Below are 27002 nucleotides of genomic sequence, written 5' to 3'. Positions count from 1 at the left end.
TGTGATAACATTGGGCAAACTTGACCACATGCCAGTCCAACACATGATGAGAATACATTTTAATTTTTTAAGAATTGAGGTATAGTTTTATATTTTATCACATAAATTCTAATCTGTATTTAAGGTGGAAAAATCAACCTTTCATTGAAAAGAATTGTGTGCCTGATTCCTGCTGAAAGTCAAAGCACATAGGCTTCTACATCTCGCAGGCAGTCTGAGTTTGGTTTGAGGGTATAATCCAAAACTGCTTCTCTTCAGATGGTTAGAAGCAGCTGGAACAGACTGGTTAGGAACAGATTGAAATAGTTTCAAGTGTTTTTATTGTTCAACTGAAAAACAGAAACCCTAATACAAGAAGTTGGATGACAAAGTATGAATTCACTTCCCAACCATGAAGAAGTCATTATTGTCTCCAGGTAATTCCCAACTCACACCTGGCTTCTTTCCTGGCCTGGGTGACACGGTGTCATAATTCCTAATTATAATCCCTAATTCTTTAGGGAACAGGTGGTTCAGCACCTGAAGCACATTACCATCCCAGTGGGGGTCAAAAGTCATCATTTATTTCAAATTGCATAAGTATGGGATATTGCATGAGTCAGGGTAGTATGAGGGCTCCATACCCAGTTTATTTAGGCAAGCTTCAAGGCAAAGGATGTGCCCCAGGCTAAGTCACACAGGATGTTTCTACCATGCCCAAATAATCAGGTTCCTTATGGGAGTTCCCCGTATGGACATATCTCTGCTTGAAAAATAGAAATTAGTTTGAAGAGGAAACACAAGCAATTGTGGAAAATGATTGTGCTGCTTCCTTGACTTGCACAGAAATCTGTATTTGAGGTTATGTTTCAAGGCCCTTGGTTTTCACTGGTTCTGGAAGAAGCAAAACTAAATTTCATTTTTATTAAAGTGACAAAAAACCCCACAACAAAATGGGAGAGTTTAATAGAAGGGAAAAAGAAAAAACAGCTTCAAAATTAAGGTTAAGGTTTTCAAAGAAGTGGATGTAATTTGGGTTAAATTTTATTAGAAACCTCACTACAGCATATTTCTAAATAGTTTCACTTTATAATATCATAGTTTTTATGTTATACCATATTTTTGGAGGAAAAAACCCTTTTATTTGGTAGTCTTTAAAGTAATAATTAATGCCTTTTCTGTGAGAAAAAAAAAAGTGTTCGTTTCAGACAGTGGCTTTTGTGCTTCACAGTTAAAACTGAATCATATTTCCTTGTAAAGCAAAACAAAGCCCTCTGATAGGAAGGGGAAGGAGGAAGCAAAGGCAAGAAAATATAGCTTCTCTGTCTGGGTAGCTTTTGAAGCACATGATCCAAACTGTGTTCTTTGGGCCAGGAAAAACATTTGCCTTTTTGCTGGTTTTTTCCTCTCTACAATTCATGGAAAACTTTTTTTTTTTTTTTTTTTTTTAAACTAGATCTGATTGTTTAGTACTGTTTTTTAGCTTGCTGCATTAAGCTAGATGTAGCAGGGTTAAGGTGATCTGCTGGGCTAAAATGGGATTCTCATTCAGAGAGCAGAAAGACTTGAGAAGAAACAATACAAAGAAGGGAAAGAAGCTGGAAAGGAAATTCATGCATTAATAGGGTGGTTATTAAAATGGGCTTGTGTCAGAGACATGAGGGGGTGTTCTCTCCTCACGACTGATTGCTGCTGCCTTTTTTGTCCCTGGACTCCTGAGCATCACCACCCTTGCAGACACAGCTGCCCTAGGTGGGTTGAACATTGCCCATTTGCTCTCTGGTGCAACAGGGTCTAATGTGGGGGTGCAGCACTGGTGGAGTCTGGGTACTGGTTCACGGTTCCTCCACCCTGGTTTCATCTTCAGCATTTTTAAAGGCTTTCCTCTTTCACTTCTGCCACCCAGAGAGCTTTTAGAAGGCCAAGAGGCATGATCAGAGTGCACACTTCTGTAAATACCTATATTTATCCTGTTTCTAATAGCTGACAAACAACTTTTTGACAACGTTCCTGACTCTGAGTGTTCAACAAAGAAAAGGGCTAAATAATATCAGAAAAACAAATACCCTGGTTTTATCAGTATCTTATTGTTACCCCTCCCACATATCCAAGTTTTGGTTTACACCACAAACTTTAGTCTTAAGGGTTCAGTGCATTTTGTGAGCAGGAGTTTTCTGATTGTGATTTCTGTATATATATATATATATATGTAAAGATAAGTGTATGTATATAGATCATAGATAAGCAAAGACATATTTCCCACAAGAATTTTTTTTCTCAGGTGCTAATTGTTTCTGTCAGAATCTTGAAGTACTTACTGTGGAAGTGAAAAATCTTTCTCCATATGGAGAAATAACCTGATCTCACAAGTTTTCTACAATCCTGCTTGTTTTCATATCATGTTAGAAGATTTATAAAAACTGTGGTCAAATTATTTAGCCACTAGCCCCAGCTTTTGCTTTCTGTCTCTACAATAGAAACAGAAGAAAGTTGCCTCGCAGGAGTGTGTAGGAAGTTATGGCTGTTCTTTAGCTGTGACTTTTATCAAAATAAATTGACATTTTTTTCTCCGTATTCATTTGTCTCCTGCTGTTGCTTGAAAGTACCATCAGCTGTGCAGGCCTGTGAGTCAGCACCTCTCTGCATGAAGCTGAACAATAAATTCCATTTCTTCTTCCTCGCTCTTTAAATATAACTTCATTCCTCTCTTCAGCCAGGAATAAGGTCTGTTACTTACTCTCTTCGTGTGTGACAAGTTTACCAACTCCCTTTGGTGACAACAAAAATTCACCTACTCTCAGAAAAAAGTGGGTGGACAACATTTTTTTTTTCTGAAGGAGCACCAAAATAACAACAATATCATAAAAAAATTAGGAAAAAGTCTTTTCATAAACTATCACTTCAGACAGCAGCATCTCAGACATGATGACTCTCATCTTCAAGGAAATAATGTTCAGCAAGTCAGTCTTAGTACATCTGTTTGAGAGATGTACTAAGAATTGGGAAGCCACAGATCTGATTTTCTGGGAGTTGTTAATAAAACATCTGTCTCACTAAGACTATGTTCTGAATGTGATAACCTTATAAATATTTGTAGGCTTTGAGCTTAAAACACAATTTTGATCTTTGTATTGTAATATAACCATCTCGGCCTTCTGAGCAGAGGCCTATGTTGAGTGTTCTCATGAGCTCCCTGCAATACCTAAAATCTGAGATTGACCATATCACTGGATACATCCAGAGAACCTTACTGAAGTGCACACTTGTTGCATTTGCCCACAGAATTAAAAATTTGCAGAGATACAGAGATATTGCTGCAAGAGGTTCTGTCTTAAATGGATTTTTAGGTTCTTTTAAAAACATAAAGAAAGTGAAGGGAGTTTCTCTTTAATTTCTTATGTTTTTCATAAGAATAGGAGGGAACAGTAGGTGTTCCTTGAGCAGGACCTCAAATCTTATTGCAAAATTCCCTTATAACACTGTTAAAAACACTGCTAGCTTAGACTTTTCATTGTTATTGGCTGACTTGTAATATCCTTGGTATTCACAGATGTTGGGTTTCTTTTCTACCCTAAAATTGTGCACATCCACTGTCCTTTCCTGTGTGGCAAAAGTGCCACTCACACATAGGTATTACATATGGGATTCAGGGACACTCCTACTGAAAATAGTTTATCTATATGTGTTTGGCATCTGGGTTACATTGATAATGAAGCATCAGGCAGCCTTATGCCTCTCAGCAATTTAAGTTCAGTAGCTTGGATTTGGTCTTGAAGCTTGAGGGAGGTAACTAATAGTTGGTATCAGCATCCCAAACTTGTCCCTGTCCAGATACAGAGCTGGTTGAGGCATCTTATGCTGTCTCACAGTTAGCTACATATTTTTAGGGTGTGTTTTAGTTTTATTTTATATAGCAATCAAATTGAATGTCCATTATGTATGATTAAATGTGTTCAGAAATGCAAGAGAGGGACCTAATTCTTTAACCCTCAAAACCTTGAAGGGATAGATTTATTTAAAATTATGTAAGGGATAAAAATACAGAAAGCTATCTAATAATATTTTCCAAAACAACAAATCCAATTCAGTGCTACCAGTCTTATGCCCAAAGATAGCTAGGTGCCTGACTGCATTGAAATCACCAATAAACAGGAACTGAATCTTTCAATAATTTTACAGACATGAGTCCTTAGTCCAATGAGGTCAAACTGCTATGAACAATGTAAGTGCCTGTTTTCAACTTTAGGCAATGATGTGACTGGGAATCAGACCACAGGGGCACCAGCCCTCTTACTTCCCATTAGTTTTAAATAAAATTATCCCTAGGAGTGGAATTCAGTTCCAGGTACATGTCTGGGCTTGGAATGAATCCCATAGCACAAAGGTCTAATCAGCTTGACAACATTTATTTTAGAAATCGGTATTAAAATTCAGATCAACCTGCCTCAACTTGTGAGGCAAGAAGTTTGGAATTAGTTAATTGTTAATTAATTAGGTAATTAGGCAGTTAGTTAATTGTGTCCTTTCAGTCCAAACCTTTCTATGACTGTCTGAATAAAAGCCACAGCCCTACCAGTTTTGCATTTGAGAACAAAATACATTTTACTTAAGTGCCAGTCCATGTTGCTGCCATGATTCCATGAGGCATTTATCTCTTGATGCAGATGAGGATGGATTACATTTATCAGGAATGAAAATTTAGTGGAATAAAAGGTGAAAACCCAAAACCTTTGGGGGGTTGGAATATTAAATTGAATTTTATTATATTAGTATTGTTATCAAGTAGTATTATGAAACAAAAAATACTTTTCTCAACACTGCTCCTTCTTCTGTTGTTTGGGGCTGGTTCATCACCCTGAACAGGTGCTTTTGACTCTTGCTGGCTTTTTTTTTCCCAGTGCTTGGAGGGAATTCTCTTGCTTTGGTAGCTTGGAGTGCTGCTTACTTGACTCGTGATGCCTTCCAGAAGCAAGTTGTTCATTTATATTTGTCTCCTGTTTATCTGCAAGATTCACTTTTTTTGTGCTATTTTGAGTAAAATTCCCACCCAGAGTGGGTGGGATCTTGGTGGGTGCCAGCCATTTATTTCAATTTTGTTGTTCTCTCCCACATTAGATGAAGAACTGCAATACTTTCTACTCGTTTATTTGAGTTGCTTTTTCCACCCTACCACTCTATTTTAAATGTCTGTTTTTTTACTATACCAAAGAATTTACCTACATATGTACATAAACCAAATATATTGCACAGCAGATATATATATATATTTATTCTTACATACTGATATTTTAAATAACATTTAATTGGAAAATAATTCTTTGCCAAGTATATTTAAACAGGTAGATCAAAGAGAATAATGGAAGCCAATTCCTCACAAATTATGCCTATGTTTGCATCATATTTTTCCACTTGAGCAGAGGGTAAGAAAAAGGCAAATGTTTTAGTGAAGTAAAATGAGACCTAGAACAAGAGTGGAAGGAAAGGGAGGGCTGCAGGGCTGATCAGGCTGAGCCGTGCAGAGCCAAGGCTCCAGGAGGATGCTAACAATTACAGCTAGGGTAAGGGTGTAGTAAGGGGAAGGTGGGCAGCACCTGGGTTAGAAGACACTGTCCAAGGAAAGCATGCAGCTAGAAACACATTGAGACAGAGACATTTCACACATGCTTCATTGTGGTCTCCACTCCTGGACTTACAGGCTGAGGTAATTGGGAGGAAGAAACCCTTTACAATGGCTTAAAAAGGACGTGGGATATAAGGCCAAACATGAAAAGCTGTCTATTTAATTTTATCCTTTGTCCTATGTTCTATTTTAGGCACATAAATGGTACTTAGTTTTGAATAAGCTGTTGCTGAGTCCTGGCAGGTGCTCAGGAAGAGCTGAGCTGCCTGCGGGATCCCTTCCACTGGGCTCGGGGTTGGGAAAGGGGCCGTGGGTGAGCAGTGAGGGGCAGAGAGCACTGTCTGAGCCCTGGCATGGGCACTGCAGATGTTAAATGAATCTTCTGGCATGTTTGCTGAAAGTGGTGTACAACTGTCAGTAAGGAGAAGGTATTCCAGTTCTGGAGCCTCCAACATGGAAAGGACTTGGAGCTGTTGGTCAGTCCAGAGAAGGGCCACAAAGAGGATCCTGTGAGGACAGGCTGAGGGAGCTGGAGGTGTTGATCCTGAAAAAGAGAAGGCTCCAGGGAGACCTTATTTATAGCAGCCTTCCAGTACCTGAAGGGGGCCTACTTTGGTAAGGACTTTTTACAAGGTAGGTGTAGTGATAGGAAAAGGGCTAATGGTTTTAAACTGGAAGAGGGTAGATTCAGGATAGACATTAGGAACAAATTCTTCACTATGAGGGTGATGAGACACTGGAACAGGTTGCCCAGGGGGGCTGTGACTGCCCCATCCCTCGAAGTGTTCAAGGCCAGGTTGGATGGGCCTTTGAGCAACCTGGTCTAGTGGGAGATGTCCCTACCCATGCAGGGGGGTTGGAACTAGATGATCTTTAAGGTCCTTTCTAACCAAAACCATTATATGATTACGATTTCAGTCTTTCTGACTGTAGAAGGGAGGCTAAAGCCCTTGAAGATTGTGCAGCTATAGGCATAAATTTGCCTGCCTGTGTAATTTCTTTCTGTGTATTTTCTGTATATTTTCTTTTCTGACAGCTAAAATCAGCCAGACACTCAGGAGAGACTCAGGTCTCAGAGACCACCTCATCTCCACCCAATGATGGAAGCACCCTGCTGAGTAAAAGGCAAGAAAAAAAAGGGATTCACACTGCAATCTGGAGAACCAATGCGGGAGAGAGCCTTTGTACATACCTCAGCCCTGGGAAACCTTGATTTGGATCTTAGTCAAGGATAAGACACAGGCCCATAGGAAACTTGCCTTTATTATTTCGAGGGCTCAGGGACCTACTTATTTCCTATTTAGTTCAAATAGCTATGAAGATTTAGAGACAAATGTGGCAGCAGCTACAAAAATGTCCGTAGCTGTTCCAATAATTCTCTGAACTTCTTTCCTGTATTTATTTCAAATTCAAGACTGAAATGGCAACAGTCATGCTTGACAAGATGAGGAAACACTGGGTTTCCTTCTTTTACACTTTGCAGTTCCCACATGGGGATATGGATGTTTCTGACCTCCTTGTCTGCACTGTTATGATATGCAAATACCCTTGAACATCATACTTTTGTATGTAGGGATTCCTCCTATCCACCCCTATACATCTGATGGGGTTTTGACTGGTCATTGAGATAAAAAGATGTTTAAGCTGCTGTCATGTTGAATCATTTTGAAAGCCTCTTGGGCAGCAAAGAAGGGTGCTGTGTTATTTCTGGTCCCTCCTGCCCTTCTTTGGTTGCTCATCCCATCCCGTGCTGCTCAGCCACCAGGACTGGGAACTGGCAGTCCCTGGGATCTTCTTGCAAAGCCTGACCAGTTCCTATTTAATTTGAGGGAGATTTATGCCCAAATCATAAAATCAGTTAATCTGGAAAAGAGCCTTAAGATCATTGTGTACAACTGTTAACCTAACACTACCAAACCTACCACTGAACCATGTCCTTAAGAACCACATCTACACATCTTTTAAATACCTCCAGGGATGGTGATCAGACCGCTTCCCTTAGCAGCCTTTTTCAGAGCCTGACAACTCTTTTGGTGAAGAATTTTTTCCTAATATTGAATATAAACCTCCTGTGGCTGCTTCCTCTTGTTTTATCACTTGTTACTTGGGAGAAGAGACCAACCCCATGCCCCTCACCACAGCCTTCTTTCAGGTAGCTGTAGAGTGATAAGGTCTCCCCTGAGTCTCCTTTTCCTTGGCTAGACAATGTCAGTTCCCTCAGCTGCTTCTCATAAGACTTGTGCTCCAGACCCTTTACCAGCATTGCTGCCCTTCTTTGATCATGCTCCAGTACCTCAATGTCTTTCTTGTAGTGAGGGGCCCAGAACTGAACACAGAACTTGAGATGTGGTCTCCCCAGTACCAGGTGTAGGGGCAGGATCACCCCCCTGGTTCTATTTGCTGCACTATTTCTGAGACAAGCCAAGATGCTGTTGGCCCTATTGGCTACCTGGGCAAACTGCTGTCTCATATGCAGCTGGCTGTTAACCAAAATCCCCAGGTTCTTTCCCTCTGGGCAACTTTCCCACCACTCTTCCCCAAGCCTGTGGTGTTGCATGGGGTTCTTGTGACCCAAGTGCAGGACCTGACACCTGGTCTTGTCAACCTTTAAACAATTGGCCTTGGCCCATTGATCCAGCCTGTCCAGATCCCACTGTAGAGCCTTCCTACCCTCAGGAAGAGCAGCACTGCTGCCCTTCTTGGTGTCATCTGCAAGCTTACTGAGGGTGGACATGATCACCTTGAGCAAATCATTAATAAAGATATCAAAGAGAACTGGCCCCACCACTGAGCCCTGGGGAACACCACTTGTGACCTGCTGCCAGCTGGGGTTACCTGTATTCATCACAACTACTTGTGTCCAGCCATCCAGTCAGTTCCTTAAAATACCTCTTCCTGAACTATTTTGTTTGCTTTCTTTTGCAAGCATCCCTGCTTCAATCTGTGCCACAATGACCGAGCTGTCCCTGCTGTTACTGCTGTTGCTGGTGAGTCCAGAGCATGTAACCCTCGAAACACAATTTAATTCTTCTCAAACACCAGTCTGGTCATTCCCTTATCAGGCCATAAAACCAGGCAATACAAGATTCTTACAGGAAGAGCCAGGCTGCTTGCAAGTATTATGGCTAAATTTTTAATGAAATTATTTACTTAATTTGCAATCACATGATGAGAGTTTAGATAACATTCTGCCTTTATCTTCAGATGCCCTCAGTTTCTCATTAGTTAAAAGCCCATTCATTTGGAAGAGCACATTCCTGGGACACACACATTAGCTGGTGTAAATTGTTCCACCAAAGTTTTTTGCTGTTCACTGATTTAATGGAGGTAAGTCCCATATTATTTGCTGAATTAATAATCAGTAAAGGCAAAGTTTTCACTTTTGCTTATAGTCTACCTGTTAGGAAGTCTTTGTGTGTCATGTTCTGTTGAGTGTCACTTCTGGACCAGCTTTTATTTCTTTTTTGTTCTGTCAAATAGCTATTTGGTGCTTCAGACTCAGAAGGCTAACACCAATTTCAGACTAGAAAGCTGATCTTGACATGCTGTCTGTGAATAAAATTCTTGTTTTCAAAAACAAGACTAATGTTTTGATTTTAAAGATATTTCAGAATCTGATGAACCAGTTTAAGACTGAAGTGTACTGGGTTGTGCATGCAACACTACATACCTAGAAAGCAGCTAATCATATGCTGGTCATGTATTTAATCCCATAGGAAAAAATTTAAAATTGCTTCTTTAATTAGAAGCGAAACATTTGGGGTAATTGTTTTAAAGTGACTCACAGTAAGGCAGTACATCAGCTACAAACAGTATTTCAAAACAGCCTCAAAAGGAGCCCAATAGTGGATGCAGTTAGCTTTTTGACAATGAGTTCTGTTTATTAATAATTTGTGTTAAATATTGTGCTGGGTATTTGTAGAGCTTGAGATATTTTTAACTCATTTATTTGAAACAATGTAGACACCAGATGATCTGTGTATTGGCATGCACATAAAGTCTGAAGTTAATTTCACCTCAAATGCTTTATGCATATTTTCCAAATTGTCCTGAATTCTGTTCAGCAAAGCATAATATTTCCTTTTGTGTTAACCAAAGAATAGAAATTGTTTTCTGCAAGCAGAGATTTACAGTGGAAATACACAACTGTTTTAAGCATTTGCCAACATACTAGGTTTTTTTAGCTGACTAAAGGACACATTTTTCTTTTCACAAGATTATAAATGCTTAATAACTCCATTAACTCAACTGGAATATTTCCAGATTCACACCCCTCAATTAATTTCAATTGAATTTTCTTGAATTACACTATCTGAAAGCAGAATTTATCTTGGAGAGAGCTGAAGCTAATTTAGCTTGCAGCATTTTCTCAGGGGTATGCCAAGGCCTGATTATAGAAATTCTCCATGTTATCAATTCAACTTAATTTTCTGTTTTGTAAGGGCCTCTAACAACAACAAACCTTTCAGAAAATGAATGTGTAAATTAGGCAGATGGTGTGAAAGAAACTAAACTATTTTAAATGCTTTGCAACAATGTAAACTCATGTATAATTTATTGTACAGTATTACCCATTCATACATTCTTATAAGCTATTAAAACTTACATGCCAGAAGGTAGGATGTACTCTGTTAGTGCCAATTAATGCCCATGATCTTCAGTTAAAATAATTAGTAATAAATTGGAAGGAAAATCTATAAAAAGGTAAGAAATTATTTTCAGAGCACTGTCAGTAGGCACTTCTATTTTCAACCAACAAGCTTCAGAGCCAGAAGAACATGTACTGAACACTCCTGAGGACATTAGGTTTAATTATTCAGAGAATTAAGACTTTAGCAGTTCTAACAGTTAATATGGGTCCCTGAGAAAGCAAAAAAATGCATTTCCCCCCCGTTTACTATTTGCATGTGAGGAAGAAATGAATACTAAAATTGCATATAAAAAGTCCTGCTTTTAACATAAACTTTACAACTTTAAATATTGATAATGTTTTTTTCTAAAATAATTAATTCCAAAATAAAAAAATTTCTAAAATAATAGATTAGTACTTCATATACTATATGCAATCTTAATTCATGTATTAGATATGAAAAATGGTATAACACTGGATTTTTTTCAAGTTTCATGCACTCAAAGAAGACTTCTGTTACTCAGCCCTTCAGAAATTGAAAAGTGCTTCTGACACATATATATATATATATTTAATCTACCTTCACTGCACAGACAGATTTAAGCCATATTAATTTATATTTCCCTGCTATTCAAAGTGTCATCAATAATCTACAGTGATGTAAAATGACAGGACAGTCTTTTAACTAAAACAGTACTGGGAACCATGACCTGTATCTTAATTTTTGCTGTCACTGGTTGGCTAGTAAATCATTGAGAAGTTTCAGTATCCCAATAGGGAATGTTTTTCTCTACAGCAGGAAATTAAGTCTTAATATTTGAAGAACAATTTGAAGTCCCTGTGTCAAAGGCAGTGGGACTGTGAGGGAGAAGAGCAAGGAGGGAAGGAAATCCCCAGCCCTGGCAGTCTCCATTCCATGTGTGTGAGTGCAAAGCAAGGACAAGATAACTCCAGTAAACCTCTGTGCCACTGAGAAGGACATACCCAGCCTTGAACAGCCAGATCCAGACAAGAAGAAGATGCAGGCTCCAAAAATGGGATGTCAAAGCACTTGGGACAATTTGCAGTTGTTGCTGAACTGGAGCATTGGCCCAGTAGAGGTTTAGGGTGCCTAAAACTGCAAATGTGAAAGGGGAAAGGTCAAATGTTTCACCAGTGCTGCTTTGGTGACAACATGCAAATTCAGGTGTCTATCTGTTTCTGTGAGAGCTGGAGGAGACCAGAACCCAAGCCTTAACTGGGCAAAAGAGCACTTTTGGTGACAAAGCCCAGGCTATGTTGCAGGTCTGGAGCTGTCAGCAGGGCACTGGGTTAGCCCAACCTTTCTGCCCTTTGCTGGCCTGAGATATTGTTTCCCACTTTTAAACACATCAAAAACCGCTGTCATTCTGGAAATGAAAAGTCAAACTGGAAATGGAAAGTTACAAGACTCCTGGTTTTATTTAGGTTTATTTATACTGGAGTGCAATAGCCTAAAGACTGATTTGTCTGTCTATGAAACCATCCCTACAGCCAGGGGTGGGGTGAAATGCCATCACCACCTATGCTGAGTGGCCCTCAGTCTTGTTGGGCATAAAAAAAGAGGCATAAAGACATAAGAGTCTGGCCCCTAATGACTGTCTGATCAGGACATTACAAGTACAGAAGGATGAAATATTGAAATGGTTATTTTCAACAGAAGAAAATTATGGGTTCCATGGGAAGAACATATTTTCAATACCAATTCTTTTCTCTTGTGTTCCCATGCCTGCTTACAGTCTTTTCTTTAAGTTTAAGGCATGACACAAGCTGCATAGAACAGGAGCAATAAAGCTAAACAGGAAATGGGTAAGCGGATCTCTGGTCCAAATATAACTTACTGTGAAAATGTGATATGAACCCAAGAATGTCCTCTGGAATTTTCTATTTGCTTTAAAATGAATAATACACAGTTTACAAAAGTGTCAGCAGTGATAGCACAGGCCTGAATACCCACATCCTTGGTCTTTGACTTTCTTTACAATTAGCTTCCACAAAAATAAAGTATAAATGCTTCATGACTTCCACCCACTGGAAGTGACCTGTGGTATGAATTGCAAAAGAAAAGATCAATCATGTATCAGTTTTTGTTCTTTTATTGATCTGTAAGGAAGACTGCAAACATGTTAGTGCTGTTTTTGTTCTGTGTATTTTTTAACTTGGAATCTAGACTGGGAAATAAAGCTGGAGAATTAGGATGATATGTTAGCTAAGGGACTGAAAACTGGTAGTTGTGAGGATGCAGAGAATACTTCATCTCTCTCTCTAATGCAGTTTTACACTGCATCCTGAAGGATTCAGGGTGGATAGGCAGTCCATGTTCACCCTAACACATTATTTAATGCAAGCCCCTTTTCAACAAAACCAGGAAAAGCAATACTTTTGGATTAATTTTCAAACAGAAGAATAACAGCAGAGGACAGAAGACACTGACAGGACATACAGATCTGGTGGTTTTTTTTTTTCCTAGGGGTCAGGGAAATACACATACATGTGTAGATGAATACACGGTATCTTGTAAATGTAAATTGTGTGCATATAAAGCATATAACATAGAGAATGATGTGTATATCATAGAGAATGATGTGTAAGTGGATTTTTCCAGGATTTTTCAAGTTGTTTGCAAGCTACTTTTACAGGTGATGCTATAGTTTAAAAGTATGTGTAAATGCAGTTGAAATGTCCATATTTCTCAGCCACAATAAAAATCTCTATCCCAAATATATTCAGAAAAAGACACACCTTTTAGAAGCCAATTTTATACATTCCTCAGTGGAATGCAAACAATCCTCTTGCATTAAGTTCCTTTTAGAGTGCCATCAAATTGAATTTATTTTCCAAGCAAAATTCTTCCTTACAGATATGGTGAATATTTGTTAAAACAAACGTATCCCTACAATGAAAGAAAGTTCAGTGCTAATCTTGGCAGCTGCAAAACAGGAATCAATAGTGCATGTGAGAGGCTGAAAGCAAGCTTGGTAAAATGTTGTAAATCTATCTTAGGGTCCCAAAGCATGACTATTTTCTGCTAATAATGTTGTAAATATTACCTTTCTGATACTATTTAACCATAAGTCTTTCTTAATCTGGATTGCCCACTGACATTAAACTGCATAAGCAGTCAAAACACTTAAAATGTCCCACTCTTACAAGATGAATCTGGATGGAGAATATGGCCATATAAATAAGCTGTTCATCCAGAAGAGATTGAAAACCTTGGGTATCAAGAACTATTAAACTCGGCAGAAAATGAAAAGAGAATGGGGTTACAGTTAAGTGTATGGATTATGCTTCATTGACAAGTCAACATGTGGGGGAATCTAAAATGAGAAGCTGCATTTGCTGGCTATTATAAGATTGGATTTGCATGCTATTATATGACCAATATATGAATCATAACAAAAGTACCAGCTGGAACATCATATGTTGCAGTGAAAAGAATGCCAAGATAATAAATAAAGAGGTATAGAAACAGAACTGGCCCTCTGAAGAAGATCACTGGGCTCTGTTGTAACACATGGTGTGCAAATAGGTTTCTTTAGGGTGAGAGTCTATATTTTTATTAATTTTAAGCTGTTCATTTTGGAATCAAAGTGTGCAATTAAGATTTCTAGTTCAGTTATTATCAACTGTTCTGAAATGCAATTATAGTGGAATTCTGACTAATAAACAAAATTCAACTACACATTGGACTAAGCTAAGAACATTTGCTTGTGAAAAGCAAATATTTTCTTGTTTCTTTTTACAAAAGTGATGAAAGGAATATGCAGAAATGTGCTCACTTTTTCTATTCAAGAAATTATGAATTTCACTACAAGTATTAAAGTATATATTGAATTACAGCCATAGTCCTCTTCATCTTAAACAACACAGCAGAAGCTACATAAAAAGCTACACACCATTTTGTGCAGTGACAGCATGATCCAAAATTTCCTGAATACAATAAAAAATATCTCATCAGCTTCAATGGATTTGTGATCAGGCCCTCACTTATTTCACTTACAAAGAATTCATTTTTGTTTTTAAAATATAGAGCAGAAACACTGAATACAGATTCTGCTATGAACACAGTGTAGTGCCAGAAATCTCTGTGCATCTTTGGGATGTGAAATCAACCATGACAATATGTCATTGAAACAGAAAAACAGGAGGATTTGAATCAAGGTTGATAATGAGCTTCAAGAAGGAATCTTTAGTGTCTGTGCTCATTAAAAAATAAGGATGAAAGCAGTCCAATTAGTGCCTGTGTATGACACTAAAAAAGCCATAGTCCAAAGATACAGTGCTGGAAATCATAACTAAAGATGCATTGTTCGTGTTTAGAGCTTTTTCTGTGCATTTATGAAACAACAGACAATTTATTTTCCACTCTTTCAGAATTATAGGGTTACCTGTTTCTTTGGAAACTTAGATTACTTGGTTTCACACTGCTTTGTAAAGTCTATGAGCTAGTAACATAAGAAATAAACAGAGATTAATGTAACTGTATTGGAACTTTTTTCACAAGGCAGTTCTTTGTGATCCCACTGTTCTACAATTTAAAGCTGTCAAGGACAGTGATTAGAACCAGACAGGAATAAAAAATATAACTTTAACTTATCCTCCACTAGAATATATCTCCAGGACGCTTTCTGTTACGATTTACTATCTGCAGTGCTGTAACGCCCAGGGCTGTCAGACACAGATGAGAACTGTACTGTATTACTCACTAATACATGAGGAAATGATCTAATTATTATTATTATGTTATTATGTTCATAATAACACAAGACTGAACAGTATCAGCATTTGGACTCTGGCAATAGGCAGCTGGAATCTTTCCCTTGATCTTTTCTTGCAAAGAATTTCACTAATGGTCTTCTCTTTTGCTCTTGTGCTCTTGTTGCTTTTTCTCTTTCTTCTGAGCTATCACTTTTTGAGAAAATCTTTGTTTATGTTATTGATTTGTTCTCATGTACTGCAAAGCAACTCAGTCTAAACCATGAAAAAGCACTTACACATGTACAAAGTCAGTTTGCTGCATCAAAGAAGGAATTCAAAGTCACTCATTCATCGATTTGTATAAAACAGGAAGCAAAAGGCATTCTTTGTGAATTTTTTTCACCCTGCTGCCTGTGACATTACTTAGATGATTATGCAAGACACTGTGGAAAGCAGCAAAAAAAAAAAAAAAAAAAAAAAAAAAAAAAAAAAAAAAAAAAAGACCAGTTGTAAGCATAAGACTTCCTTCCAGCAAAGCATTGGAATGAAAATAACCTGGCATCCTTTTCCATCAGGCACCAGCCTGATGGCCTGTGGCACTGCCCCATCTCATGCAAGGATTTTATCCTGAATGGGACCCAAAGGATTGTGAACCAAGTATTAAAATTTGTGTGCTAAGCTGATAATTAGGCATGCAAAGCAAGCAGCCAGAGAGCAGGTGAGGAACCACCAAGAGCACATATATCTCCACTCCAGCTTGATACTGGAGTGTTGACTCCTGGTTAGTCCTGCTCTGTGGCTTCTTGTGGTCCTGCTCTTCTCTCACTGCCTAAATCCATCTGTTTATACAAAATGCCTTCCTTCACCTCCTGAAAAGGTGCTCTTGTGCTAGACCACTGCTAAGGGAGACTTAATAATACATGGGGCTGAAGATAGAAAAATAACAGGATGGGAGAGAGGAGAGAAAGTTTGTTCTGTAGGAGATGGTCACAAAGTAGCAATTTAAGTGAAAGGCAGAGGATTAGGAGAGAAGTGACAGTAAAAAAGAAGCATCAAACCCCGAGGACGAAAAAATGGCAAGGAAGAGGAAATGATAGCAGGAGAAATCCTGGAATGTATCACTTATGAGAACCACAGAATTTTCTAACAGTGGAAAAGATTTTTTTTCTCTAATAAGTCTGCCAGCAGATTTGGATAGGGACACCTGCAGCCCTCTTGTATGTTTGTCATCCCATTGGAGATTAAAAGGCAATATCCAAGGAGTACTTCAAAATCTAGAATTTAGAGTGGTGTGTTGGCTATGCAGGCTTGGAAAGCAAGAACCCTAGAAAACCCATCTGTGAGTTAATGGATGGATGGATAGGTGTGAAGGGCTCTCCTTGTCCAGGAATTAAGTGATTAATTGTTATTAGGTGAGTGATAAAAGTCTTGGGACAAGAGAAGCTAAAGTAATTACAATAAGATAACGTGGGTCTGACTTTACAGGCAAAGTAGGAAATCATTAAAAATGGATGCAAAAATAGGGAAGTATCCAGATTCAGGACATTTCACATGACTAGTTTTTAAACTGGATCTGCAATGCAGACAGTGATTAAAGCTTAACAGTATTTAAAGTGAATAGAATGGAAAAACTTGAGAAGTGAATGATAGTAAAAACTAAGAAGGTAATCTGTGTCATACTATAGATATTCATATGGGCAAAAAAATTTTTATGACCTCTGTATTCAAGTTGATATAACAGCTGGACTCCACTGTGTAGCATTTGCTCCTTAGTACCAATAATAATTATTTTATTTCCCAGCAAAAACATCTGAATAACAAACTCAGGACAGAATTGAGCTGAACTTCTTGGGGAGGAGTTAGGAGCAGAGGAAGATTCAGAAGACTCTGTGGGAAGCAGATGAGCAGCTGCCCCATGGTGTGTGCCTGGGTGCCAACACCCTGCAGCTCTGGCAGGTCCCACAGTACAAGTGGTCCCCAAGTGGTGCCTGTAAGTCAGGGAAAACAACAGACCCTGAAAGAAAAAATTGAAATAAGCCCCTACTTCTACAGACTAGATCCCTCTTTCAAAGATGTGGCATGCTTTTCCATCCAGTTCAGAACCACTTAACATTATTTTCTTTGATGTATTGATATTTAATTTTCTTTCAGTAAAATAAGTAGCTTAAACCATTAAATCATTAACTGCATCAGCCTCCTGCAAATTAAATATCAATCTTGCATATATTCAATTAGAATACTAAAAATAGATTTAAGGATAGATAACTATACTTTTTTTCAGATACACTGAAAATCTCAACATTTCTGTGTTCTCTTCATTCATCTGTGCGAGACAGAAATTTCTGCCTTTTGTGTAAATTAACTTTTCTGTTGTGACCATTAGTATACACAGAGAGTAAAGAAGCCCTGTGCCCCACTCTGATGATGTTCTAGACAAGTTAGACTGACCATAGCAGAACATGCTTAGGTGCTAACATTTCAAATAAGCAGTGTGTTCTTTATTATACAGTTTTTTCTTTTAAAGATATTATTTTATAAGCTCATTTTTTGTAGACTTCAAGTTGCATATAAGTGTTAGGGAAAGGTCTGAATCAGCTGTGTGAGGTGTCTGGTTGAGGAGGAAAACAAAAAAAGCTGAGCATCAGAACAAACTTCCAGACAGAAAAATCTATCAAAAAAGTCTTACAAAGCATTTGAAACTAGACCAAAATCACAGTTTTGCACATTTGCCTGTTTGCACTTGGTATGAAATTTAACAGAGCAAACCCAACCAAAAGACATCTGTCCATCAACCACCCTCCAGGGTGGCTACTGCTCCTCTAACATGTCTTTTCTTCTTCTTGTTTTCAAGGCCACATCATAACAATTCCCTAGAAAAATAAACCGTACCATGGACGTTTGGGGCAGGCAGTTAGCAGTGACACTGCTGCTTGCTGTGGTTGATGCTCAGCTGCTGAAGCCATCACGGGCCCCTCTGGCTCTGCACAAACCCTTCATGGTGGTTTGGAACGCACCGACAGAGCAGTGCAGGCTACGGTACAAGGTTGACCTGGACCTCAGTGTTTTTGACATTGCATCCAATGCCAACGAGACTCTAAGCGGGTCCAATGTGACAATCTTCTACCACACTCATTTAGGATACTATCCCTACTACTCAGATAGTGGAGAACCTGTCAACGGAGGGGTGCCCCAGAACGAAAGTCTTATCAAGCACCTTAGTAAAGCCAAGTCAGACATTGACTACTGCATACCCATGAAGAAATTTCAGGGACTTGCAGTCATTGACTGGGAAAACTGGAGACCCCAGTGGGATAGGAACTGGGGCAATAAAAGCATTTATAGGAATAAATCTCTTGAGATGGTTAGGGCACGGCATCCTCGGTGGCCAGAGGGCAAAATTAGGAAAGTGGCTAAAGAAGAATTTGAAAATGCTGGCAAGAGTTTTATGAACAGCACAATCCTTCTTGCAGAGCGCATGAGACCAAATGGTTTGTGGGGTTACTATCTTTACCCAGACTGCTACAATTATGATTACAAAGAGCACCCCCAAACATACACGGGGAAATGTCCAGCCATTGAATCATCCCGCAATGACCTCTTGCTTTGGCTGTGGAAGGAAAGCACTGCTCTGTACCCTTCTATATACCTGGACTATATACTGAAGTCAAGTCCAAATGCACTAAAGTTTGTTCACTACCGGGTTAAGGAGGCAATTCGGGTGGCCTCAATTGCTAGAAAAGACTACGTTTTGCCTGTTTTTGTTTACTCCAGACCATTTTATGCCTACACTTTTCATGTCCTAACAGAGGTAAGCAGTCAGACTTTAGAAATTAGAATGTAGAATTTAGAAATTTAGAGCTTAGAAACACCTCCTAGAAAAAGTCTTTTCTAAAAGTTTTTCTTGTATAAAAGTCTTTTTTGCATTTGTTTTTTATATTTAAGACAGCCTCTCTAGAAGGAAGCACTGTAGAAGAAAACTCTACACCTTTCAGTAGTTAATATTGCAGTGCTTTGGTCTGCTTCTGTAGGATAATGTTGTATATTTTTAATGAAGGTAATTCAGAAAGAAAGTACAAAGAAATAATTTCCTTAAGGAAGTAATTCATTCTGATATTTTAATTCTTTAGGACAGCTTGTGAAATAAACTTCACAAATTTACTTGACAGCTAAAACTAATTAGTGTAATGGAAAGATAAACTTTCATGAGAAAAGAGCCTCAGGGCTTTTTTGTTTCTTTATTCAAATGTAAATTTGGTCAGTTTAGAAATAAACAGTCAAGTTAACTAGTCTGGCATGGAGTTCCTAACTCCATGCATGATGAGAATTGGCCCTCTTGCTTTTCAGAGGTACAACACATTCAAATATCATTGTGGTGGAACACTTAGTGCAAACACTGTGCAATCTTTTTAATAAAGAAACTATGTTTTTGAGTCACATGATGTTCCTTCCAATGGTAAGATGCTATAAATATAATGGTCACAACATAGATGCATATAAATCCCAGACTTTAAGGATATGTAATGCTGATTATGGCTCTGACTTTGTTCATGCACATAATACGGAGACATAAATAATTATTGATTTCTGCCATTGCTGTCCCATGTATCAGAAGATTTGCTTTGATTGGTACCAGTTCCACAAGAGAGGAGAAGTGATGAAATCTGGGGCAGGGAGCTCATGGAAATAGCCCCTTGATGGCTAAGGGCTGTCTGAGGCTATTCCATCCCTTTAGTTCACATGGGAGAGAACTCAGTTCTGCTGCTGACAGAGACAACTTCTTGACTCAAATTACAATAGCTAAAGGGAGAGAAGAGGCAAGGGAAAATGCAATGGTCAGTCCAGAAAACCCCAGGCTGCATGCAGCTTCAGGACCTTTGGAGGTGTGGTAGAGCTCCGATGGCCTGGGTTGCCACCCAAGAGCAAATGGTACATAGAAGCAATATTAATTAGATCTGCCTCATTTTCAGCAACCAGAGCCTCTTTGGAGCTGCTGTGATGTGGAAACTTCAGGTCCCAGTTGGCTCAGAAATTGTGGGCAAATAGGCAAAGCCAGGTCCCACTTAAGGCAGGAGCCACTGGGCTGGGTATGGGCAGGATTTCATCCAAAATGCCTTCACTGGAGAACTCACGCCATGGAATAAATGAGAGTTCTTCAAATGCAGTCTGAAATAATACATTTTCATAAAATATATCAGTCCCTTGATCAGTATAAAAATACCACAAGTATCACTGAGAGCCATGAAAACTAACATGCTGTTCCCCATGACACAGAAATCAAAAATCTGTAGTGGTACAAAGTTACTGTTTCACCCTAAGCTATTTTCTGAATACTACAGCAGTAACTTAGAGTGAAGTTCTTCTTAAATTATACTCTTTAACTCATTGGCCTGTTTTTCAATGACATGTAACCATTTGGGTGCTTTAAAGATCACTTTACAACTCTGCAGCCAAGCAACATCCAAGCAGAGCCAGAGAAACATCTTTGGTTTATGCTGCTGTGTGTATTTTCTAATAAGGACAGTACCTGGCCCTGCAGACAGCCTGGGGACAGGGCTTGATGTGTCCCCAGACTATACACATTGTCTCTGCTAACATCATGGGGATTGCCAGGACAGCCTAGGAACTGCAGGGTTGCACTTAAAAAAACTCTATAAAATACAAACAACGAGGAAAATAATGTTCTTGTTTTCCCTCATAGCCCTGAAGCCACTGAGATATTTTAAATATATGTTTGTGTGTTCATATTTTAGACTAGACTGCAGCTTCTCATCTATCTGTCCAATGATATGTCCCTATGTGAAGCTCACAAACCTGTAAATGAGGCATGAAATCTCCTAGCTCCAGCAACAATGTACATGATTGGGAAAGGAGCCAGTGTAGTGCTGTGGTACCTAAACTAAATGGCCACAGAAAAAATGGGATATCAGGCTAGGAGGTACTTGAGGGACATGGACTGGGGCCAGGAGAACCATTGCCCTGCTTCATTAAGCTGTGCAAGAGCTGTGATGTTCTGGTTCAACAGAACTGATTGCTGACACATTCAAGCTTTTTGTGTGAGCCCTTTTGCACACAGTATGAAAAAATACAGTAAATATCATAGTGGAAGAAAATAGAAAGAATAGACGTAAGTCAGAGTCATTGGGGGGGAGCAGAACTTCAGAAAGACAAAAGACCCAGATGATTCTAGCAATGTACTTTTCACCCTGACTGCACCTGGAAATGAGGTGAGTTGGAAACTGTTTATAAATTCTGAATTGAGATTCCAATCATTATGAAAGGTTTCTGTACTTGCTAGAAATGCACATAATCAGTTTGCCATCTGTAGGGTACTTAGAAGCTCTCTGCCTCGACAATTCACTACTAACTGTGTGGGAGAGGGAAGCTGCACAGTAGCATCTGTGCTTCCTGCCTGTATGGCTGAAATCATTAATGAAGTTGGATGACAACTAACAAATTATAAATAATACATAACAACTTCTCTCTTTCACCTATGCATAGTATTCTCTGCTGACCAACTGTGGAAGTGTAAAGACACCATTACCTGCAACCACACCAGGATTTCACTACCATTCCTGAATGTAGAAAAAGCACATGTGAAACTAAGACTGCTCAAAACTTAAAGGAAAGGAAAGATTACAGATGTACTTATTTTTCTTTCCTCACATGTAACTAGAACTGGCTGTTCTGTTTCCTCTGAAACTGCAACAGCTCAACTCTCTTTTTTTTAGCATCTAACAAAATGACTTGGCTGATCAATATATGGAGAAGCTGTGATAAGACCTTTGACTGTTGTACACTGCCCCCAAAAGCTCAAATGAGAACGGGCACCAGAAGAGAAGGGGCCTTGATGACTTTTTTTCACTTGGAGAAAGGAACAGACACCTCAATAGCTGCTGCCCCCAAAAGTTGTCTCTTTAGGACAGTCCTCTAACATGGATGAAGGAGGTTCTGATACTCTGAGTGAAATAGGATTCTCACCTAAACAAATGCCAAGATGGTTATAATTAAAATTATGAATACAAATTTTTTTAATTTACATATTTTTTTCCACATGAGGTACTTCTTACACTCTCATGGCAGAGCCATTCCAATGAGTCCCCACTGATGCCTGGCTGGGCTGTGTGAGGAGTGGTGCAAGGTTCAGTCCCCAAGCCAGGACTGCTCTGTCTGAGGTCACTGCTGGAGCTCCCGTGCCTCACCTGGGGTTTCAGGGTTGCATCTCCTCATCTCTGCTCCTGATTTGCCACTCTCAGCCACCATGAGAGTGACTTGTGTTTCCTTATCTCAAAATACCTGAATTGGGAGTAAGAAATATATTTTGCTAACCTTGTTGGGTGGGGGTGGGGGGGGAGGAGTAGGTGGGAGGCGTGTTGGTGGTGGTTTGTCCCTCTCTGTGCAAAGGTCTGGAGGTCAGAGCACCCACCCCTGGCACAGGAGCACTCAACTCAACTTTTCCCAACCTGCTCAAGATTAATTATGTTTTAGAGAGTAGGAAAAAATTAAGAAATCACCAGATGGAAAAGAAAAGTGTACAAGAGAGAAAAAATGAAAGAGAAGGTGCAACCTCCTACTGATATGTTATTCAGGATAGAGCCCTTCTGTGGTGGTGTCCTTTGAGGCACTGAACATGAGTCAGTCATTCAGTAGATGTAGCTAGGCCTACAAATTAAGAGTCAGAAACCTTATTTCCTTCACTGTAGGCAAATTACCTAACTAAGCTGAATTAATCATAAGCTGTACTCAGGTTCCCACTTGTTTCTCTCCTTTGAACCTTAAGTGAACCCATGCAAGGTGAAATGGCATTGGAAAGAGAAATCACATCCCTCTAGATGCTGTCTGTAACCTCACAGTGAAGATAAACCCCAATGGTGGGTTACCTGGAGGTGATGCATCTTTTAATCATGGGGGAAGAGAAAAATTCAGCCCATGTCTTTTCTAATTCTCTTTTCTCCTGAGGAGGACTCTTAACACTTGACCTTTTTTATTACTATTTTTTAAAGAATACAAGCAGAGGAGATGTAAAGTGGAAGGAGAGTGTTTACATAAAATCCAACACAATTTTTTTTGCAGTCAGCTGCTGCTTTCTCCAACATTCAACATCTGTGCAGGTGCTAAAAGTGCCTTTTAAACACCCCTAAGGAAATGTATTTTCCAACAAAAAAACAGATTTTGTCCTTAGCCTGAGAAAAGTGTTGAGTTACTCAGCACTGACAAGGTGGTGATTTGGAGTGGGCACAGAAGTGGAAGTGTAAGTGCCTGAGGAACTTCAGTTGTGAAGTTGTTGCTGCTTCAGACACTCAGAGGACTGGGTGAACTTTAAGGGTCATGACCATGGAGTTGATTATTTTATATCCATATGAATCAGATATGAAGTGCTGAAATACCTTTGTGGATATGAATCTTAGTTATTTCTACAAGTAACAGAAGAAAGCTGTGGAATAAAAGGGAATAAAAACTGGATTTATTGACTCCTAGTCAAGCACCATAAAACCTAAAGCATATTACTAACAAAATCTTTATTTTGGGTTTTCCTCAGGTCTTACTTCATCTAAATTAGTTAATTAGTCTATTGATTATTTATTTGGCCTGCCTGAAAGGGTTTCATTAATTTGTTAATAAGATCTGAACTATGTTAATGTTAATCACTCAAGCATCATGTGGCTAATGTAGAATCACAGACCAGAGTTTTTATCTGGGTAAACTTCATAAAATACTTTGCAGATAAGGAGATTGCCAAGAGACCAGGCTGTATTTCACATTTTATTAGCATTTGATATTTTTATATTTAATTCACATACTGTTTTTTAATGATAAATGAATTCCCATTGGAAAAAAATCCCCCACATGAAAGTAACACCTGCAGCCCACACCACTCTCCTTTTAATAAATTAGCACCACAATAGAAATACTTGTAAGATTAATGACACTCTCTGAGGAATTACTTGGATCATCAGCAACACAGACTTCAAAAGACCAGTTATACTTCATATCACTCTGAACCCTTCACTAAGAACCAGTAGACAAGCCCCACACATTCAGACTTCTGCAGATTTTCCTGCAGTTTTGACCAATCTTTTAAGGGTCAAAGTCACTTCTTGCTCTCACTTCTTTATAGTTTCAGCAGATTCTCACTTTCCCAAAATAATTTTGTGTCTTCTTTTATATATGTGGGGCCATAAATGTTTCAGGAACAGGGACTCCTCAGTTATGTATTTATAAGCCAACAGGCTCACTTGAATGAAATATATTATTTAATATTAAGTAACAAATATAACATGGTTCTTCCACGCCTATTGTTTTGCATTTCTAAGGTGCCACATATCATGATAATTTGGTTGGTCTTTTGGATTTTTTTCTCCTAAAAAGAGGTGAAAAGAGTGTGTGGAGGACCATCACTAACTTTTTTAAGGAATTTGGGTTTTTTTCATCACATTAAGAAATAGTGTAATATCTGTCACTACAAACATTGATTGCAAATTACTTTCTTATTATTTCTTACTTTCTTATTGTAGAGAGAAAATATTTTAGATGTAGTTGATAACTGCCTTGAAATTTGGGGCTGGAAGAAAATCCTTCCTCCATGTTTCCAAGGTTTAATTGCATTTCTCTTGACACAATGTTCACAGTTTCAGGGAATGGCTTTAAGACATTTGCAGGGAACATTGCTATGTTGTTGGCAATACACCTGTGACTCCTGCTCTACACACAGCCTGTGCTCTGGTAGAGCTGTGTTACTGCTGATCACTACAACTCAACTACAGCTTATTGGTGCATCTCTACAAGAGGAGATGTTTAATTATATGTTTGTAGCACATATGGAAACTACACTGTGGAAATTACTCAGAAGAGCTTTCTAAACTAAACAAAAATTTTGTTGTGAAGAATTTATCACAGGCCTGGTGCCTCTTCTGGGGAAGTAAAAAAAAAATGGTGATACTTGTATCCTAGTCTTGTTTTGTTTTTATTTATCTTTGGTTTCTGATGTCTAGTTTTGAACTTCTTTTTCAGACAGATCTGGTCAATACCATTGGTGAAAGTGCAGCCTTGGGAGCAGCTGGAGTTGTCCTCTGGGGCAGTATGCAATACGCCAGCTCAAAGGTACTTTATTAGTTCTCTGCCACCAGACTCTCTGTAGCACCTATCTATCATTATCACTGCTGTTATCCACTAAATGAGGGTCATGGCTCACTACTACTTTGTTGCAGAGGGAAAGAGAGACAAACTTTACCCATGGGAGAAGCAACAATATACTTGATTGATATAAAATAGTGAGTTAACAAAGTTCAATAGTAAATGAAACAGTGGTTTAATGGGATTAGATGGCAAGATACACTAGATTATTTATGTCATGGATGTTATTTATGTCATGGATGACAGGGTAAAACAAAACTGTCAGGAGAACCCCTCTGCTGAGTTCAAATGTTCAGAAGGGATGCCCTTGCTTTCTAAAGTCCTTCTCAGAGAGGAGCCTGGGTGTGGCTGCATCCAATCATAGTCACAGTCTTGGCCAACAGTTTGTGATTATATGTGTGCAATCAATACTTCATATCATCTAGCTATATCATCTGCTTATTCCCACTTCACTTATGGAGTATCTCATGCATAAAAATTCTACCATCAGCCCTATTCAAGGGGAAATCCTGGCATGCAGCCCACTGTCATTTCAGGAAAGACCAATGGACCCTGGGTTGCCCAATTCTTTTAGAGTAAGATGATTGATTTATATTTGTATACCAGCAAGATATCCAGATTGATGTTCCAGACAGCCCTTGGAATCTTGTCATGTGTCCCCAAAAGTCCAGCCTCAGCTGGAGGCAGCCATCATGATCCCAATGGTGGTTATATCTTAAGCAGAGTGGGGGGCAGGAGCACATCCCCCCATCCTTACAGGGCTCACTAGTTCTGTACTTTCATCGGGCTGAGAAGTCCTGTTGCTTCAGAGCAGATTCTCTGGGTAATGAGTCCACATTAGAAGACAGAATTGTTTCAAAGTAATACCATACAAATATAAAGCAGAGTTTGTTTTCCAGTGTTCTACTTTGTAGCTATGGCAATCTGTACAGATCCACAGATAAGGAAAGAAGTCTGGAGGAGGAGGGTATTTTCTCTGGTAACTAGTGTTAAAATGACACATGGAAAATTGTGTTACTACAAGAGAAGGCCTAGTTCCTTCTCCTAGGTTTGTGAGGCTTTCCTAAATGATCCTTCTTGAAGTGATGGAGGAGGCAGGAGACTGCACTGGGGTCTCACAAGAGGCATGACCCCAGCTCCTTAACTTGCACTGGGCTTTGGTGCCCACTCTGCTTTTTATGCAATCAGGTGTCCTCCCTGTGAAGTCTCAGACAAAGCATCACTGATGGGGAGAGGAAGAGAGAAATCTGAACTGGAAGTTTCTAGATGCAATTGCAACAGCTTGTGTGCTGGTTTCTGAAAATCATGTGGCTCCTTATAAACTAAAGGAGTTGAAGAGACCAGTATGTTACTCCAATATATAAATCCAATGAGACTCATCTCAACAGGTTATTTTGCCAAGAACAGCTTTGTACCAGCATCTTCTTAGGTATAAGTAATTTGGACATGATGGTAGGTACTGAGAACTATGCCATGCTCTTTTATTTTCTACAGGAGAGCTGTTTAACTGTGAAACGATACATTGATGGACCCCTAGGACATTACGTCATTAATGTGACCTCAGCAGCCAAACTCTGTAGCAAGGTCCTGTGTAAGAAGAACGGAAGGTGTATCCGCAAAAACAGTGACTCCTCTGCTTATCTCCATTTGTCACCCACTAATTTTAAAATCCATGCCCATCATGCAGAGAGGGGCTCCAGGTTCCAGGTGACTGGTAAACCCAGCTTGGAGAGTATTGAAGCCATGAGGCAGAGATTCATGTGTCAGTGTTACCAGGGTTGGACGGGAATATTTTGTGAATTGCCTGACAAAAGGCTAATGGAGAGCTGGGGTCATGTTGTTGGCAGTAGGTCAAGAAAACAGAAGTTTTGTGTGCTCCTCATAGGAGCCATGCAACTTCATCTTCTTTATACTACACACTAA

General features: G+C 39.1%; 1 protein-coding gene across 1 annotated transcript; it reads left to right on the top strand.

Moving 5' to 3' along the window:
- Window positions 1-8848: 8848 nt before the first annotated feature.
- On the top strand, window positions 8849-27002 carry LOC103527819 (hyaluronidase-1). The gene is made up of 4 exons (XM_030462042.1): window positions 8849-8926; window positions 17800-18756; window positions 24957-25046; window positions 26574-27002. The coding sequence occupies exons 2-4, from the start codon at window positions 17839-17841 to the stop codon at window positions 27000-27002; spliced, it is 1437 nt and encodes a 478-aa protein (XP_030317902.1). The 5' UTR covers window positions 8849-8926; window positions 17800-17838.

The sequence above is a fragment of the Calypte anna genome, chromosome 1 (assembly GCF_003957555.1).
Source record: "Calypte anna isolate BGI_N300 chromosome 1, bCalAnn1_v1.p, whole genome shotgun sequence".
Lineage (NCBI taxonomy): Eukaryota > Metazoa > Chordata > Aves > Apodiformes > Trochilidae > Calypte > Calypte anna.
The sequence above is the reverse complement of the archived record's forward strand: the minus strand, read 5'-3'. Positions and strand labels throughout refer to the sequence as shown.

Bases quoted from the DNA above. Each gene is read 5' to 3' on its own strand.
- LOC103527819 (XM_030462042.1), top strand. From the start codon at position 17,839: ATGGACGTTTGGGGCAGGCAGTTAGCAGTGACACTGCTGCTTGCTGTG. The intron at 18,757-24,956 runs GTAAGCAGTCAG...CTTCTTTTTCAG, and splicing joins CTTTTCATGTCCTAACAGAG to ACAGATCTGGTCAATACCAT. The intron at 25,047-26,573 runs GTACTTTATTAG...TATTTTCTACAG, and splicing joins TGCAATACGCCAGCTCAAAG to GAGAGCTGTTTAACTGTGAA.